We start from the raw sequence: 18,781 nt of genomic DNA, 5'->3' as shown, positions 1-18,781 counted from the left end.
GACAAAGGGTCTTATGAGTAAAATAATGCGGTCTTATCCCAAAAATATTTTCTTTTCACGAATGAATGTACATACTTAAATTAAGAGGCATGCCAAAGGGGCCAAACTTTTTAGACGTATTTTAATTTTATTTAGTTTAGTTTTAGTTTTTTTAGTTTTTAGTTTTATTTAATAGATAAGTAATGTAACATATATATGTTAGATTAGGTTTATTGTATTGTTATTATATTTTTAGTTGTTGGAAATTAAAAAAAAAAAACCTACATAGGTACAATAAAAAATATACAATAAACAATTTTACCCAAAACTTCTTTATTAGGTACCTACATGAAGTCAAGTATGGGATTTATTTTGTGATAACAATAAAATATCGTTAGTTTTAATAGTAGATTTTTGGCAGGTAATATTAAGCATTTATATTAACTTGACGTGACGGTTATTCAAAAATACCTTTACTCAGAGTATTGAACCATTGTTGATATCCCTAGCATAAAAATTATGTGGCAAGTATTTTAATTATTCTAAAACCTATTCGTACTAACGTAGATAATATTGTTGATGTGTTATATAAACGCGTTTCTTATTTTATCTCGAAGTTTCCGTTTGTTTCTGGTTGACTGATAGAGAATGCCTGTTTGTATTTTTAGGGTTCCGTAGCCAAATGGCAAAAAACGGAACCCTTATAGATTCGTCATGTCCGTCTGTCTGTCCGATTCTGTCACAGCCACTTTTTTCCGAAACTATAAGAGCTATACTGTTCAAACTTAGTAAGTGGATGTATTCTATGAACCGCATTAAGATGTTCACACAAAAATAGAAAAAAAAACAATAAATTTTGGGGGTTCCCCATACTTAGAACTGAAACTCAAAAAATCTTTTTTCATCAAACCCATACGTGTGGGGTATCTATGGATAGGTCTTCAAAAATGATATTGAGGTTTCTAATATCATTTTTTACTAAAATGAATAGTTTGCGCGAGAGACACTTATAAGCAGTAAAATGTGTGTCCCCCCCCTGTAACTTCTAAAATAACAGAATGAAAAATCTAAAAAAAAAAAATGATATACATTACCATGCAAACTTCCACCGAAAATTGGTTTGAACGAGATCCAGTGAGTAGTTTGTTTTTTAATACGTCATAAAATTTAAAAAAAAAATTCATTAAACCCATACGTGTGGGGTATCTATGGATAGGTCTTCAAAAATGATATTTAGGTTCCTAATATCATTTTTTTCTAAACTGAATAGTTTGCGCGAGAGACACTTCCAAAGTGGTAAAATGTGTGTCCAAAGTGGTAAAATGTTGAACAAGATCTAGCAAGTAGATTTTTTTTTAATACGTCTCAAATGGTACGGAACCCTTCATGCGCGAGTCCGACTCGCACTTGGCCGCTTTTTTTGTACTTAAATAAATAAATATTTATGTACCTAGGGTCCAAAGACAGTAACCCTTAACCACGAACGCACTTTACTATTCCACGTCAGGGGAACCCTCTAATAAACTAAATTTTTTAAGCCAAAACCTTTTGTTTTAATATTTAATACCACCGTTTTTCTTTGAGGAACAATTTAACTTGGATTTTGTGAAGATCGCAAAAAATACAAATCGTGAAGTAAAACGTTCAAGAATAGAGCGTACTTACTCCCATCTTAAAAACCGGCAACGCACAACTGCTCTGGTGTGGCGGGTGTCCATGGGCGACGGTAACCGCTTACCAAAAAATGTAACGAGTATAGACAGTGCCTCTTTCTTAATTTTACATTTGAGATAAATTATGTAGTGATTTGAAACCCCTCTAAACAAACTTCAATGTAGAGGGGTCAAATCTCCCTTTGCTGACTGTACATATCTATTTTAAACCCCCGATGTGTTATAAGTATGACGCCATTCTGTCTGTCTGTCTGCGGCATCATAACTCTCAAACGGATGGACCGATTACGATGCGGTTTTGTTTTACGTGAAAGCGAGTTTCCTTGCGGTAGTTCTTACTTATGTTTGATAAAAATCAATTCAGCAGTTTGAAGAGTATCAGCACTTTCCCAAAATGATGTACGCGTGACGTAAGGCGTTTATGACGTAAAATTATTTTTGTAAATTTATAAAGCTTGAAATTACTACCTATTAAATATTTTTTTTATATTTTTTACTTTTAAACAACTGTTTAAAAGTAAAAAATATACCACCAAAAACATTTTCATGTAAAATGTTGCCAAGGCGAAACCAAGGGGCTCGTACTGTCAGAAAGTTATCAGATCTCTTGTAGGACCAAACTTTTCTAACTCTACAAGCCCTAACTTCACAAACTCTACTCCTTAGTCAAAATATATGGCTTGGCCGTTTCGTTAATAAGGTGAAAAATGTATTCACTATATTCATTAGTTTTGATTATAGTTATAGTTCTTGTAACGAAACTACTAAGGTGTAGAGTTATATAGAGTTTGTACAGTTAGAAGCTTGGCTCTACAAGAGATCTGATAACTTTTTGACAGTACGAGCCTTATGGTGTCGCCTTGGCAACATTTTACATGAAATGATTTCGATGGGATTTCACTTATTTTCGTGGGTTGCTATGACAATTTTCCATCCCCTAATTTAAAGGGTCGGGGGTGATTTTTTATTAAAAATCTTGAAATATTCCCCATATAAACTTCAACCCCCTTTTCCCTCCTAACATCCTTTTGCACCCTTATGGGGCGATTTTTGGGATTGAAAATTATTCTATATCTTTCCCCATACCAGAAACTATCTATATAACAAGTTTCAACTGAATTGGTACAGCAGTTATTAATTCCCCAAACAAAATTCCACCCCCATTTTCACCCCCTTAGGGGCTAAAAATTTCAAGTTTTTGAATTTTTTCGTTGTTTGGGTACTAATCAAGGGCGGATCCACCGTTGTGGGCACGATGGGCATGCCCACAACCCTAATAGGGTGCCCTATTGATTCACCGAGTAAAATTACGCTGATTTTTGTTTCGCAGACGCTTTGGCAGAATTTCATTACGCAGAGTGGTCAGTTGGCAACTTGGATTAAATCTATAAGCGGATTTACTTTTCGTAGAGTAATCGTTTGGTAACCGTCACAATTACCCGAGAAACCCGTGGTCGAAACTCGAAACACGATAGGTAGAGTGATTTTTAGGGTTCCGTAGCCAAATGGCAAAAAAACGGAACCCTTATAGATTCGTCATGTCCGTCTGTCTGTCCGATTATGTCACAGCCACTTTTTTTCCGAAACTATAAGAGCTATACTGTTCAAACTTAGTAAGTGGATGTATTCTATGAACCGCATTAAGATGTTCACACAAAAATAGAAAAAAAAACAATAAATTTTGGGGGTTCTCCATACTTAGAACTGAAACACAAAAAATCTTTTTTCATCAAACCCATACGTGTGGGGTATCTTAAAAATGGTATTTAGGTCTTTAAAAATGATATTTAGGTCCCTAATATCATTTTTTTCTAAACTGAATAATTTGCGCGAGAGATACTTCTAAAGTGAAAAAATGTGTCCCCCCCCCTGTAACTTCTAAAATAACAGAATGAAAAATCTAAAAAAAATATATGATATACATTACCATGCAAACTTCCACCGAAAATTGGTTTGAATGAGATCTAGGGAGTAGTTTTTTTTTATACGTCATAAAATTAAAAAAAAAAAAATTTTTTCATCAAACTCATACGTGTGGGGTATCGGATAGGTCTTCAAAAATGATATTTAGGTTCCTAATATCATTTTTTTCTTAACTGAATAGTTTGTGCGAGAGACACTTCCAAAGTGAAAAAAAATGTCCCCCCCCCCTGTAACTTCTAAAATAACAGAAAGAAAAATCTAAAAAAAATATATGATATACATTACCATGCAAACTTCCACCGAAAATTGGTTTGAACGAGATCTAGTAAGTAGTTTTTTTAATAAGTCATAAAATATTTTTTTTTTTTTCATCAAACCCATACGTGTGGTGTATCTACGGATAGGTCTTCAAAAATGATATTGAGGTTTCTAATATCATTTTTTTCTAAACTGAATAGTTCGCGCGAGAGTCACATTTTATCACTTCCAAAGTGGTAAAATGTGTGTCCAAAGTGGTAAAATGTTGAACAAGATCTAGTAAGTAGATTTTTTTAATACGTCATAAATGGTACGGAACCCTTCATGCGCGAGTCCGACTCGCACTAGGCCGCTTTTTTGTATTAATTATTAGAAATTGGAGCATGTTAATATCAGCTGACCCCTACTTATTTACAAGAATAACAATTATTTACTAACATTACAGGGGCAATTCTTTTTAGCTTAACTAGTCTTAGAAACCCGAAACAACAAATATTAGTCCAAATTTCGTTGTTTTTTTAAACGTAGTTGTTTTTTAGCGTAGTTATCTATCTAAACAGGGCTCCATGGACTGCAATAAATTGTTTGAGATCTCCGATACATTACTTTATACGCCGATAATATGCATGGAGTACCGCAATTGCGCAAATTACTAACTGTCACTTTATTCAAAATTAAATTTGAAAAAAAACGTTACTCGAGTAAAAGTTGTTTAATCGGACAGATTACTCTGCCAAATTAAATTCTTAGGTTACTAACGGATTACCAAGTTTTTTGCTAAATAAGAAAGTAAGAAATAAAGAATAAAAACTAACCAAAAGACCCAAAAGATGACCAAAAGTTTTTGCATTGCATTTTCCAAAGAATTTATCGCAAAAGTACCAGATAATCATTTCCCAACTTAATACATAACATTAAAAATGTTTTGCATCAGAACGTTTTGAAAAACACTGTATAGACATTTTAGGTATTTCAAAAATTTTTGTCACCATTTTTATTCCTCGAATTATATAGTAGCCAAATTTATAGGTAGGTACATACGTACGAGCAAATCAAAACATTACAAACCATTATTGACAAATCAATTCTTTATTTAGTCATTTTAATACGTTGCTGTCTCTTTTTTATGTATAGTAAAAAAATCCAGTAACTTAACCTAACCAAACAGTATTTTTATGCGACAGTTCGTTTTTGTGGGGGTCGCACCTCTAACCTAACCCGCTTTTCCGGCAACCGTTTGCCTTTCCAGGGGTCGCAGTTCTAACTTAACCTGCTTTTCTAACAAGAGTTCATTATTAAGAGTGTCGCAGTTCTAACCTAGCCCGCTTTTTTGGCAACAGTTCGTTTTTATGTTGTTGTAAAAAATAAATAAAAATAGACTAAACATGTTTGATAAACTAAAAATTGTTCAACATTTTTAAATCAAGTTAAAAAAAATTGGTCTAATGAATGTTGTTGAATTGTTGTAAGGGAAATGGTAATTTGTTAAATTGAAATCTGTCAAATAAGTATGGAGGAAAAGGTTGATTGAAAAATGTACAGTTGCAAAAAAATATTTGGGAAATGAAATTGGGTAATTTTTTTTTTGGTAAAACCAAAATTACCAAACGTTACATCTAGGTACGATTAAATCCCTCTGCAAAACGATGTTCGGCGAAACGTTGTCTGCGAATCAATAATCTACAAAAAATATGTCAGGGAATCATTAGGTAGGTACCCCCTTATAGTCTTGTGACGTAACACCTTCACAGTCTATTGAGATCGATAGCCTGATGATCGTTCATGAACGACGGCGATCATATCTCATGAGTCATGATTGTTCATGAATAAGTGCGTAATCCGACTCGCACTTGGCCGATTTTAGGGTGGCTCTGACCACAACCTTTTTTGAGGGCTGGATCCGCGCCTGGTACTAATATTATCTTGCATACGAATTTTGTGTTTTTCTTGACATTTAAAGTCGCAGCGTCTTTTACAATTGAATATACAACATTTTGTTAGACAACACAAGCATATATTAGTATATGTTATAATGTAAGTTTCTGATTGAACGATACGTTATCCATTACAATCATTAGTTCACCGAATAAAATCAGTTCACCATTACGTTACTCATTCCAAATCTTTGGCGAGAACGGGCGATTTGGTCGGCCGGGTGAATAAATCATCATACCAATTATTAGTTGTTAGTAAGTAGGTACTTTTAAAACATTTCGTCGCTATGCGCTCGCTCAGTCGGACGACAGTCAGTTGTTAATTTGTTAGTGTTTTCACATTGTCCGATCCGATATCGGATATCGGATGATCTTTGGAGAAAAGCAGCAGCTGCCAGCAAATGCCATTGACTTGATGCCATTAGAGAGTGCCCTAATGGCATCAAGTCAATGGCATTTTTGGTTTAAGGTTATCTTTTGAACAAGAAAAGAGTCTGGTCTCCAACAAGTTGAAAAGAACTCAAGTTTCGACTTAATAATTCGGTACATGCGTTTGAAAAACTAGCCAACTTGACAACTGACATTAACGAATGACTATTTCCTGTATCTACCTACATTTCTGGGTCGGTAAGTAACGATGGTGTACGGTGAATGTTATCTGACATTGACAATTCGCTATACACTGCTGGTCCAAAATGCAAGTTAATGATGCTGTCGTCCCGGAACGAAAATTCTCAACAACAACATTCTGGCGACAATTGTCAGCGTGCTGAACAGGGGCCTGACGGTTTCACTGCTGTGACAATTTTTATCTGAGATTGACAATTCGCCGTACACTGCTGGTCCAAAATGTAAATTAATGATGATGTCGCCCCGGGCAAAGGTAAAGACAATTGTCAGGCGACCATTGTCATCGTGGTGAACAGCGGTCGGAGCTCACTAGCCGCTGGTCTGCACAAGACCACGACTTGGAACGAACGCGCTTAGTTTGCTATACGAGTAGATTAGTTAGTCATTAGCCTAGCTAGACCAACGCATTGCGGAGAAGAATAAACCTAGTCACGCAAGTCACAGTGAAAGGAAATAAAACAGTCAATAACATTGCCCTAATACTGCAACACATTCTTGGTTTTCATCCCGCTCCCCCCGCAAGCCGCCCCCTTGTGTACAAGTTGCGACACTTGTTAGGGTTTATTGAGGTTTCTAATATCATTTTTTTCTAAACTGAATAGTTTGCGCGAGAGATACTTCCAAAGTGGTAAAAAGTGTGTCCCCCCCCCATAACTTCTAAAATAAGAGAATGAAAAATCTAAAAAAAAATATGATATACATTCCCATGCAAACTTCCACCGAAAATTGGTTTGAACGAGATCTAGTGAGTAGTTTTTTTTAATACGTCATAAAAATAAAAAAAAAAAAAATCATCAAACCCATACGTGTGGGGTATCTAGGGATAGGTTTTCAAAAATGATATTTAGGTTTCTAATATCATTTTTTTCTAAACTGAATAGTTTGCGCGAGAGACACTTCCAAAGTGAAAAAAATGTGTGTCCCCCCCCCCCTGTAACTTCTAAAATAACAGAATGAAAAATCTAAAAAAAAATATATGATATACATTACCATGCAAACTTCCACCGAAAATTGGTTTGAACGAGATCTAGTGAGTAGTTTTTTTTAATACGTCATAAAATAAAAATAAAATTTTTTTCATCAAACCCATACGTGTGGGGTATCTATGGATGGGTCTTCAAAAATGATATTTAGGTTCCTAATATCATTTTTTTCGAAACTGAATAGTTTGCGCGAGAGACACTTCCAAAGTGGTAAAATGTGTGTCCAAAGTGGTAAAATGTTGAACAAGATCTAGTAAGTAGATTTTTTTAATACGTCTTAAATGGTACGGAACCCTTCATGCGCGAGTCCGACTCGCACTTGGCCGCTTTTTTTTCTTTGGTTTAGCTTTTCTATACGTAGTAATTCTAACTCGATGGTCAATAATATATTCCATGTTTGACCTGTCTTGTGTCCGAGGTCTGATGGCCTACCGCCAAAATCGAAAAATTGTAAAACATTATCTGGCTCTCTATCGCTTTTGCGTATTCATGCGATAGCGAGAGCCAGATAAAAAAATTTGGAATTCGGTTTTGCGCGGTAGGGCCTTTGGTCCAAGCCGGGGTCCGGGCCTTCCTTGCTTTAGTAACTACAGGGACGGGTACCAAGCCAAGATGCGCTCCGCTGCGATGAATAAGTAGTTTGCGCTACGACAACGAAACATTTTCTGTCTTTGTCACACTTATCACTCTGGTGAGTACATATTAGAGCGATAGAGAGATATGTAGCGTTTCACTGTGGTAGCGCAAACAATAGGCATCTTGGCTTTAGGCATCCAGTATTACCAACGTACGACAACGTACTTTTACTTTTTCACTATGGCCATAATATCTGATTTGATTCGGTAAGGTTGATAAAATCAATCAATTCATGCTATTGTTGTGTTGTACATAATATACATGTAACGTATTGAACGAATGTACATTATACGAGTTATTAGCGTTGTATGGACTGGAGAGGCAAGAGAGTGTCTTTTATCGTTCGATTGTTAGGCAACGTTCCATTTTCTGTTGGGCAGCGTAAGTTATATATTATAAAAAAGTGGCTGTGACAGAATCGGACAGACAGACGGACATGACGAATCTATAAGGGTTCCGTTTTTTGCCATTTGGCTACGGAACCCTAAAAAGTACCTTACTTATTAATTTCTTTGTCAATTCTACGGGTGTGCAAGATGAGGAAAGTTTCCAAAAAAGTTGGAAAATTTCTCGGGAATTTCTGCAAAACAAAACAAACACTAAACAAAAGAAACTTTCATTACGGAAATTGAGATTTTCGATTCCGATACAAAACGAAGTTTTCGGAATTTTCCCTATTGAAAATTATTAAATTTCGGTGACTCTCTGACGGCACATCAGCAGACTCAATTCTATACCCGACCCGTAGGGTTTTGTCTCATATTTTTGGAGACACTAAAATATTTCTTTGTCCTACGTTACATTTGACCAAAACCATTGTATTTATAATGTATTGTACAGATTTTATTTGCAGAAAAAGGGTTAGTTACAGGTCTTATACTATATACTACTATATTTCAAGACAGCATGCACATTTTAAAATTATTCTGAATAGTTATGTTAATTAGATCATCATCATGTTAATTAGACGTGATGATTTGAAAAATGTGTCCCGCCTAGTTTCTTGCCGGTCCCGTATTGGGATACCCTTCTACAACTTAGGAGGGATTTAAATCTTCTCGGGTCAGAGTTGTAGCGTTAGAGCCGGTGTAGCTGTATTTGAAGTTCATAAGCGTATTGTAATTATGCCTACTGAAAAAATAAATTATATTTATCTTTGTTGCAGTTCGTCTCTGAGGATGAGCAAGTAATGTGATGGCCGTGCTGCGGTACCACCAGTTTAGGAAACCCATGTCCGGCTTGCGAGGCGACAAGATTGTAAGTACCTCTCTTGATAAGAAAATAAAATAATCATCACTTTTCTTAGTGTTTCTACATTGTCTGATCCGATGCTCTATGGCGTCTAGTCCTTTTTTGCATTAACGCTTTTTTTTAGATAAAACAGTACTTCTTACTTCAGTGGAACTGAACAACTGGAACTGCTATAATATTATACGAGCAAATGGAAAAACAGTAGTTTTTTTTTAACTTGGGTTCTCATGTTTAATTTCTAACAGTGGCGCTGGCGTTGCCAATGGAGCGTCGTCACCATCTGCGCTATCGCACTGGTCCTCTACAACGCCGCCGCCAACATTTGGCTGCTCCAGCCTCCCTCCTGCCCACCACATGTCACTCAACCCCCCACCGAACCCCCCACCTGCGAGCCTTGTGACGCAGCCAACCCCAGCGTCGATGACGACCCTATTTCAAGGATAGACTTACGATTAGGAAGATGGGATGGTTCAAGGTCGTACAAGATGTTTGACTACGCTGCAGTGGGAGATTTATACGCAGAACTATCATCAGATCGACGTGTCTGCTTAGCCACTCAAAGCTCAATAGAGCGACTGCATGAACTCCTCAGGATCGCAGCGCATTGGTCCGGACCCATATCGGTGGCGGTCTTCGTTGCTGGGGATGAATTAAGACTTCTCAGAGCATTCGCTATGTGGCTGTTCCGATGCCAACCAGAAATATACATGCGAATAGCTCTTCACGTGGTCACTCCAAGCGAAAGACCAGGAGTCCCAGGACATGTACCAACTTGGGCGAGGGATTGCGAAGCGAAACCGCTACCGCCTTATGAGATTAAGTCAGATACAATGACCTGGAGAGTTAGACATCCGTATCCTCAGAATCACTTGAGGAACCTAGCCAGGAAGAATTGTCAGACGCCTTATGTTTTTCTGGTAGATGTAGATATAGTGCCGTCTAAAGGAATGGCGGAATCTTTAGATAAGTTCCTAGCTAAGGCCCCAAAGTGCCCGCTCTGTGCGTACGTGGTGCCGACTTACGAGTTGGATTTGAGGGTGGCCAGTTTTCCGGCGAACAAGTCGGAGCTGTTGAGGCTGTCGAGGAAGAAGCTGGCGATACCTTTCCATAGGAAGGTGTTTATCTACAACCAGTACGCTTCTAATTTTACAAGGTGAGTTTTCATTCTAGTAAAATAACCTTATGATTATCATTTTACATTTTTCTATCTAATAAGGAAACGCTTTCGCTGGTCGCTTTTTTTTCTATGTACGAGTATGTTTGTATTAAGTAAGATGATAAGATTTCTGGACTGATTTGACAAATTAGCTTGATTACGAAAAGGTTGGTCTCTGTCCCATCATTAGGTCTGGATAAAATGATGGGTTTTATTAAAATCGAGGGCACTCTTCGAATATTAAAGGCACGATTACTTTTTTTAAAGTAAGTAACTCGTGCATTTTCTTATGGAAGTTATAATTTAGGAATTGTTTATGTAGACCATACAATTACAACATTTTTATTTTTCCTTTTGATCAAAAATTATAAGGGTTATGTATGAAGGCTGGAGCAAGCCCAACTTCGCAATAATTATTTTATCCTGTCTTATGTTTGATCTCTAGATGGGAGGCGACGGGCGGCAACGAGAGCGTGCACACGCACGTTAGCCATAACGTGACCAACTTTGAGCTGCTCTACGAGCCCTTCTACGTAGCGCCCGACACCGTGCCGGGCCACGACGAGCGTTTTTTAGGTTATGGATTCACTAGGAACACTCAGGTGAGCTCATCGTATCGATAACATATTTAAAGCAAATGACATGTGCGTGTAGTTACCGCAAAAAAACATTTAATCTGAACGCAATCGACCATCACTCGCCGTATTTGAAATAGCGGACACTTTTTCTTAATGTTAATATTGACCACGAACCATGAGCCCTTGCCATTTTTAACGTAATTGGTTATCAGCAGTAATATTTGTTGAGCTTTGCTCTTGAGAGTGAAAGCCACTGTACACGGAAGACTTAGCCAGAGAATATATTAGGGTATTTATACGTTCAAACTCCTAAAGAGCTAAATATTATTGTCTTTATTTGAGTCTAGGATAGGTTAAGAAAACCATTTGTTATCCTTGGTCCACAACATATTTCAAATTTCAATCCCGTTATCATGATAATCGAGAAACATGTCTAACATCGTTTGGAAAGGAGCAAAACCCTATTCTTTATAGTTTTAAACAATTAATATGTCTATGGCAACACTGTACTGAAAGCACGGATTGAAGTCGATTAAAAATATAAGATTCTCGTAGGTAGTCTGAAACGTTGTAAATGTAAACATTCTCAATACCAAATCCACGGATTTAATGAAAAAAGTTGAATAGGTGGAATAAACTTGTTCACATTGCTGTTATAGTTATTAGTGTGGTAATTTGGCAGGATGCCAGTAAGGTGGCCCCGTTCTCTGAATCTACGGGTGTTTGCAACTTCTTTAAAAAGGGGAGTTCTGCTTCTCTATACAAATGTTATTGAATTAAATTGTTTTCAACTTTTCAGTTCCTTATCTTATAATAATGAAAAAAAAAACGAAGGGGCATAGCTATGGTTCCATAATATCAATATTTAGGGAGGAAAATGGGGACTACGTTTGTATGGAGGAGCGGCCGTCCACTATCCTCTTAATACACTGTTCTTAAGTGCAACCAGTTAATAATCTGGGTGTACGATTAACTCGGAGGCCTATACGTATACTTTGACATCAAAATTAGCGCGAGCGAGACGACTGAAAACTAATTGACATCATTTAGAATTTATTGATGTCTAAATGTAATTTTGAATTGGCCCCTTCGTTGGATAGAAGACGACCATGTCTAAATATTTTATATCATAAATATTTGCAGGCAAGTCAACAGTTGTCTTCACGAGCTCTAGGGAAGTAGTACAACTTTTTGAAAAATGGGAATTAAGAGCCCATTCAAAACATTTTCATGTAAAATTTTGCAAAGACGAAAACATGAGACTCGCACCGTCAAAAATCAGATCTCTTGTAGAGCCAAGCTTCTAACTCTACAAGCCATTTAAGAAGAATAATGACTGGAATTATCAATAACTAACAAAGTAAAGTAGGCACCTGTCTATACAAACAGTTATATGGAATCCTATACCAGACACCAGTTACAATTTTTATTATAAATTTATTTGCTTCCTTTTGAAATGAAATAGTTAAATATTTCATTGTATGAACAAAGCTACAAGACTAATATGAATTAATGTTTTATAATTAAAAACGTTTTCTACTCCCAATGCGCTAAGAACAGCCTGCACAAAAAGCGACACCTAGGATGGCTCAAGGGCAACACCGGTGTGAGGACTACGGGTAGATAGGTGTCACTGGACTTTCAACAAATAGCCAATTCACGTTTCAATATTTCGGGATTAATATTATAACTCGTGAAACAGGAACACGCCATAAATCTTCATTTGCTATTGCGCCACAACATGAAAGTGGACTCGGTGAGAGGTGCACTCTTTAGACCAAAGGGCAACTCTTGAGTTTCATGTGTTACTAAAAACGCTAAAATGCAGTATGCAAATACTAGCCAGCCTATAAAGTAATGTATGGTGGTATGGCAAAGGTGGTCTGCAGTGTTGGCCGAAACATTAATGCAATTGACAATTAACCATTACAGATTGAACCTTAAACTGTAACCGTCCGTTACGGTTTACGGTTCAATTTGTAGTGGTTAATAGTCAATTGCAATTAACATTCGGCCAACACTGGTGGTCTATTTCAATTTTAAACTTCTCTTTCCGCTCGCACGGTGTCATCATGGCCGCTGGCATCATGAGCAGGACAGCAATATAATTACGCGCGTTAGTTAGAGATACAGGCGGGTCAATGTAGGAAATTCTTCGTGATGGCAGCCATACTTTAAACATTGAAACAGCCGCGCTAGCACATGATTGGCGCGACAGTATCTCGCGGCGAGGCCCGTCCCTCTTTAATTAACATAGTTAGAAAAAGACGGGTAGTCTATGTCACAGCGAGATACTGTCGCACCAATCATGTGCTAGGCTTACAGAAGGGTCGTTTACAGTAATTAGGTTCACGTCTCTCCTATGAACTTGCAAAATATATGATTGAATTTGGTTTTCGAATTTCGAGCGATAAAGTATAATTTTTGACAAAGATATTTCAATCTGACCACTGGCCATCAATATATCTCCGTTTTCGCGCTACGAAGCCATAAATTAGTCGAGGTCGAGCATGGTAATGAAATCGGAAAATAAATGCGTTTCATTTCGGCTGCACCGGCCGGCGCTACTAATTATTTATTGTGGCCAATAAAGCCAATACAGAGAGTCGCACGTTGGATGTTCTATGAATATTGAAATGGCAGTTTTCAGATTACTTTTACCTTTAATTTAAACATTTTTTTTGCTTCCTTGCCTAGTTGGTAGTGAGGATGGCTTTCCTCGATTTAGTGCAAACTAACCAGTATACGCGTGACCTTGAGATCCGCAACAATTTAAATGAGCAGTTTTTAAACGTTTTTTTTTAATATTTATTCGTGGATGTTTTTAGGGTTCCGTAGCCAAATGGCAAAAAACGGAACCCTTATAGATTCGTCATGTCCGTCTGTCTGTCCGATTCTGTCACAGCCACTTTTTTCCGAAACTATAAAAGCTATACTGTTCAAACTTGGTAAGTAGATGTATCATATGAACCGCATTATGATGTTTACACAAAAATAGAAAAAAACAATAAATTTTGGGGGTTCCCCATACTTAGAACTGAAACTCAAAAAATCTTTTTTCGTCAAACCCATACGTGTGGGGTATCTATGGATAGGTCTTTAAAAATGATATTGAGGTTTCTAATATCATTTTTTTCTAAACTGAATAGTTTGTGCGAGAGACACTTCCAAAGTGGTAAAAAGTGTGTCCCCCCCCCGTAACTTCTAAAATAACAGAAAGAAAAAACTAAAAAAAATATATGATATACATTGCCATGCAAACTTCCACCGAAAATTGGTTCGAACGAGATCTAGTAAGTAGTTTTTTTTTTATAAGTCATAAAAAATAAAAAAAAAATTTTTTTTCATCAAACCCATACGTGTGGGGTATCTAGGGATAGGTCTTCAAAATTAATATTTAGGTTTCTAATATAATTTTTTCCTAAACTGAATAGTTTGCGCGAGAGACACTTCCAAAGTGAAAAAATGTGTGTCCCCCCCCCGTAACTTCTAAAATAACAGAATGAAAAATCTAAAAAAAATATATCATATACATTACCATGCAAACTTCCACCGAAAATTGGTTTGAACGAGATCTAGTAAGTAGTTTTTTTAATAAGTCATAAAATAAAAAATATTTTTTTTTTTCATCCAACCCATACGTGTGGGGTATCTACGGATAGGTCTTCAAAAATGATATTGAGGTTTCTAATATCATTTTTTTCTAAACTGAATAGTTTGCGCGAGAGACACTTTCAAAGTGGTAAAATGTGTGTCCTAAGTGGTAAAATGTTGAACGAGATCTAGTAAGTAGATTTTTTTTAATACGTCATAAATGGTACGGAACCCTTCATGCGCGAGTCCGACTCGCACTTGGCCGCTTTTTTTTTCGTCCGATTGCGATACATTTTGGTGGTTAGAGTTCCCTATTCTGTATAATATAAGTGCAATTTCACCGTATGTATATGTATATCCTACAAAGTCCTCCTCTGAGTTATTAACGTAAAATTATGTACAGTCGCCATCACATTTATCGGAGCGGTCAAAGCGCTCACAAATATCTGAACACGCCTCATTGTTAAGGCGTTAGAGTGCGTGCTTAGATATTTGTTAATACCTTAGCCGCTCTGATATATCTGATGGTGACTGTACATATATATTTTGTCCCAAATTGGGATTTTATTTTTATTCCGTTCAGAATGAGGAGGTATTCAAACTTTATAAAATATGAGAATAAAGGCAAAAAACTGCCCAAAGAGTAATTATTTGATCTCATTTTATTATCAAACGCAGCAGCGCATCTCCCACCAATAAGTATGAGCGGGATGCATCGATGTGAACGATTTCAGTGACACATAAGCCTTTCTTCCGCTGTCGCTGTGCGCTGTGGCCTGAAATAGCGGAGGTTATGAAAGACGGAACATTGCCATAGTAACTTGACACCGCTGTGTTACCATTTACCCACTAAGCGAGTCCAACAAGTTTGCCCGACCACGCAAAATAACCATTATTCTCATTCGAATAATAATTCAATTGCTTACATTATGTTATTATTCTCATGAAGTAAATTCCAAGTTCAGACTAGTTGCCCAATGCCACTGAAGCACATTATAAATAATACCGTACAGAAATGACACTTCTTACAAAACCGAAATTTGTCAACGATCAAGAATCAAGTTTTCTCTCTCTAATGTATGGCACTACCCCTTTCGGCTTATCATCATCATATCAGCCCTTATCGCCCACTGCTGCTTATCGTCGACGAGTAAACGGACGCCGCGGGCACTCCTTTCGTCTGAAAGCGGTCACTATTCCGTTAACATTTCCCTTTCTGCTATAGGTTTATCAAAATTCAAGTCAATATTTTATCTGTGGTTGTGCACGTCAAGGAAAGTCAAGTGTTGCCAACACCAATAATTGCTTAAAGCAATACTGAGCCGAGAGCGCCCGAAAGGTCCTTTAGTTTGTCGCAGTTATCAATGCAGTAAGCATTCAGCAAATATCTTCTTCCGCATGTTTCTGCCACTGCGCATGTCAATGCTCAAGATTGCCGTTAGAACTACTCATGCGACATGCGACCGTCAAAATTGATTGAAACTTTACCCGTAGACATTATATTCATACTTGGATTATCAGCCCGATTCGAACTTTAAGATAGTCAGACATTTGCTAAAGATACGATATGTTAGTGTCAAAACTGACGTTTTTGTTTCAACAAACATATCCATATCGTACCTTTAGGAAATTTTTGACGTATATTGAAGTTCGAATCGGGCCGTACGCTGCGACAGAAGCAAGTTTTACACTTTACAGCATCCACTGTCGATTTGCGATGATATTTCCGGCATCGTGACAGCAGCGGCCGGAATATGAGCATGAGATGATGTAAACGTCAGTAATTACGTCAAATTATATTGGTTTTCCTACGCGACGGACTCAGTTAACATGTGGGGTTAATATGTCTCAATTTCATGAACACAACGACACTTTACACTCGCCAATGCTCTTAATGATGTCCCCATAAACGCTATTTTGGATTAACTCGTCTTAAGATTTAGTGTGTCATGGATTAAACATTTTTACCAGTGTATTTTAACACATGTCTCAGCTCTTAAGTAGTTGGTATAAATACTATATTTGCCTGGATCGGTGGCTAGATATGTTGGTTAGATTACCGTGTTATGTCTTGCACACGTAAACGCTCTAAGGTAGTTTGGAATAAGGGCTTTATTTGCTGGGCTTGGTTTTGAGATTAGTTGGTTCTTGTATTACCGCTCTGCAATATGATTGCCGTGTAATGACGTCGTGTTGTGACGTCATCAGACCGTAGTTTAATGATTTGTTTGTTAAGCGTGTACTGCTGGAATTTGAAGGAGGATTATTTATAATTTTTGTGGCAGCATTGTTATTAGCTGGCAATGTTACTGCGTAAAGAAAACACTAAATTTAGAATACAATTTATTGTTTATGCAAATGCATAAAACAGTACATCCTCAAGGCGTTTTCAAAGGTGTTTAAAAAGGCCGTCACCAATTCAAAGAAATTAATATATATTTTATTGGACAAACATTGCATTTGTTTGGTTTCGTTTGATTTTTAAACAAAATAAATTAAATTGTATTTATTGCAATTACAGATTAATAATTCATTACTTGGTCATTTTTCTTCTATAGTATAATTATATGTATACCTATCTTAATAAGTAATTATGTGGGACGAACGAAATGCGTTGTGTGGGATATGAAAATAAAATGAAATTAATAAGTTCGAAACTCGTTCCCGTAGTCAGTCTGCAGCGGGTGAAACCACGCGGCAAAAACACCTGCCACTCTGGAATAGTTTCCCATATAGCGATTATAGAGATTCATCTCTACAGTTCGCATTTAAGAGCCTGTGTGGCAGTCCAATGTATATTATAGTACTTAATATAGGCAATATATTTTTTCGGTAAGTTATCAGAGAGTAGGAGATCTATACTTTTGACGCGTATATAGACTGATCCGCTACTTTTGACGCTGACTGTACCAAATAATTCAAATAACATTACAAGTGTCTAAAATTATAATACAATAGAATCGAACGTAAGCAAGTCTTACTTAGGTATCTAACATTTTTTGTCCCAACGACGTAACGAATGAGGCCGGTGACCTCATTCAAGACAAAAACTATATTTAAGTAGGGCACCAAGTTGATGCAATATTATTGAAATGGACTACGGTTGGTACTTATAGATTAAAATGTACGGAATAGCCTTTGAAGAATATTGCTTTCCTCCGCTTTCAGAATTGCATCCATAGATAGATAGATAGAATACTCCTTATTGGCACACCTCAGTAAACGATACAGCTTACAGAAAAACAATTGCTTAGTGATAGAGGCAGACAACAGGCGGTCTTATCGCTAAAGAGCGATCTCTTCTAGACAACCTTTGGATAGCGAAAACAAAAACAATTAATAAAAAGAAAATAAAATAGACATACATAAACATAGATAATAAATATATCAGACACCATCCATCCATCCTGATCCATCTGATCATTGAAGATTTTACGTTACAGACAATCCAACTTTTACCAATTTGACTGTTTTAGAGATGGCTAGATCAAGTCGGAATCATGAGATCCTCGAGCGAGTCGAGCGTAGGTACTTAAGTTCATAACTTACATACATACATACATATAATGACGCCTATTTCCCGAAGGGGTAGGCAGAGACCACGGATTTCCACTTGCTACGATCCTGACATACCTCTTTCGCTTTCTTCACTACTTCATAACTTTTCAGTGATAAAAGACCATTCGCTTTACCGGTCTGAACTAGTGTATTCCCTAGCTTAGCACCGGAATGCCCGTCTTTTTCTAATTGTCATCTATTACAAGAGAGGGACAGGTGACTACAAGATAGACTATTATCTCGCGGGCGAGATACTGTCGCGGCGCTCTAGTGCTAAGCCCGCTCTGACTCGGAACTCGTGCGCACGGGCAGGTGAAGGTCGCCTTCGGCGTTCGTTTCAAGTTTAAAAATAAACCGTTCAGCAGTTCCGCTAATTATTGATATTATATTCTTTTCGAGAAATAAATTCTTAAATCATGAACCATTATTATCAATATATTATTATTTCATCTTGCCTTTGTTTCTAAAGCTGCTTGAAAATATTATGTTGAAATAAAATAAAAATTGCAAAGTTTTATTTAGTTTTTCTGGCATTGAATTCAATTTCAACGCCTAGATTTGTCGATAGAAATCCTAATCTATCTGTTGATAATTTAGCAAAACAATTAGTACTAATTTTAGATTACGA

At 36.9% G+C, this 18,781-nt stretch overlaps 1 protein-coding gene across 2 annotated transcripts in view; it reads left to right on the top strand.

Moving 5' to 3' along the window:
• LOC133517397 (beta-1,4-glucuronyltransferase 1-like) overlaps positions 1–18,781 on the top strand; it is a 37,484-nt gene that overhangs the window by 2,733 nt on the left and 15,970 nt on the right. For both annotated transcript variants that reach the window (XM_061850699.1, XM_061850698.1), the window contains exons 2-4: positions 9,182–9,273; positions 9,513–10,420; positions 10,869–11,025. In XM_061850699.1, the coding sequence (XP_061706683.1) occupies positions 9,211–9,273; positions 9,513–10,420; positions 10,869–11,025 (1,128 nt within the window). In that variant the 5' untranslated portion in view covers positions 9,182–9,210. The remainder of the gene's footprint in view (positions 1–9,181; positions 9,274–9,512; positions 10,421–10,868; positions 11,026–18,781) is intronic.

Source organism: Cydia pomonella, chromosome 4 (genome assembly GCF_033807575.1).
Source record: "Cydia pomonella isolate Wapato2018A chromosome 4, ilCydPomo1, whole genome shotgun sequence".
NCBI lineage: Eukaryota > Metazoa > Arthropoda > Insecta > Lepidoptera > Tortricidae > Cydia > Cydia pomonella.
This window is presented reverse-complemented; position numbering and strand designations above follow the sequence as displayed.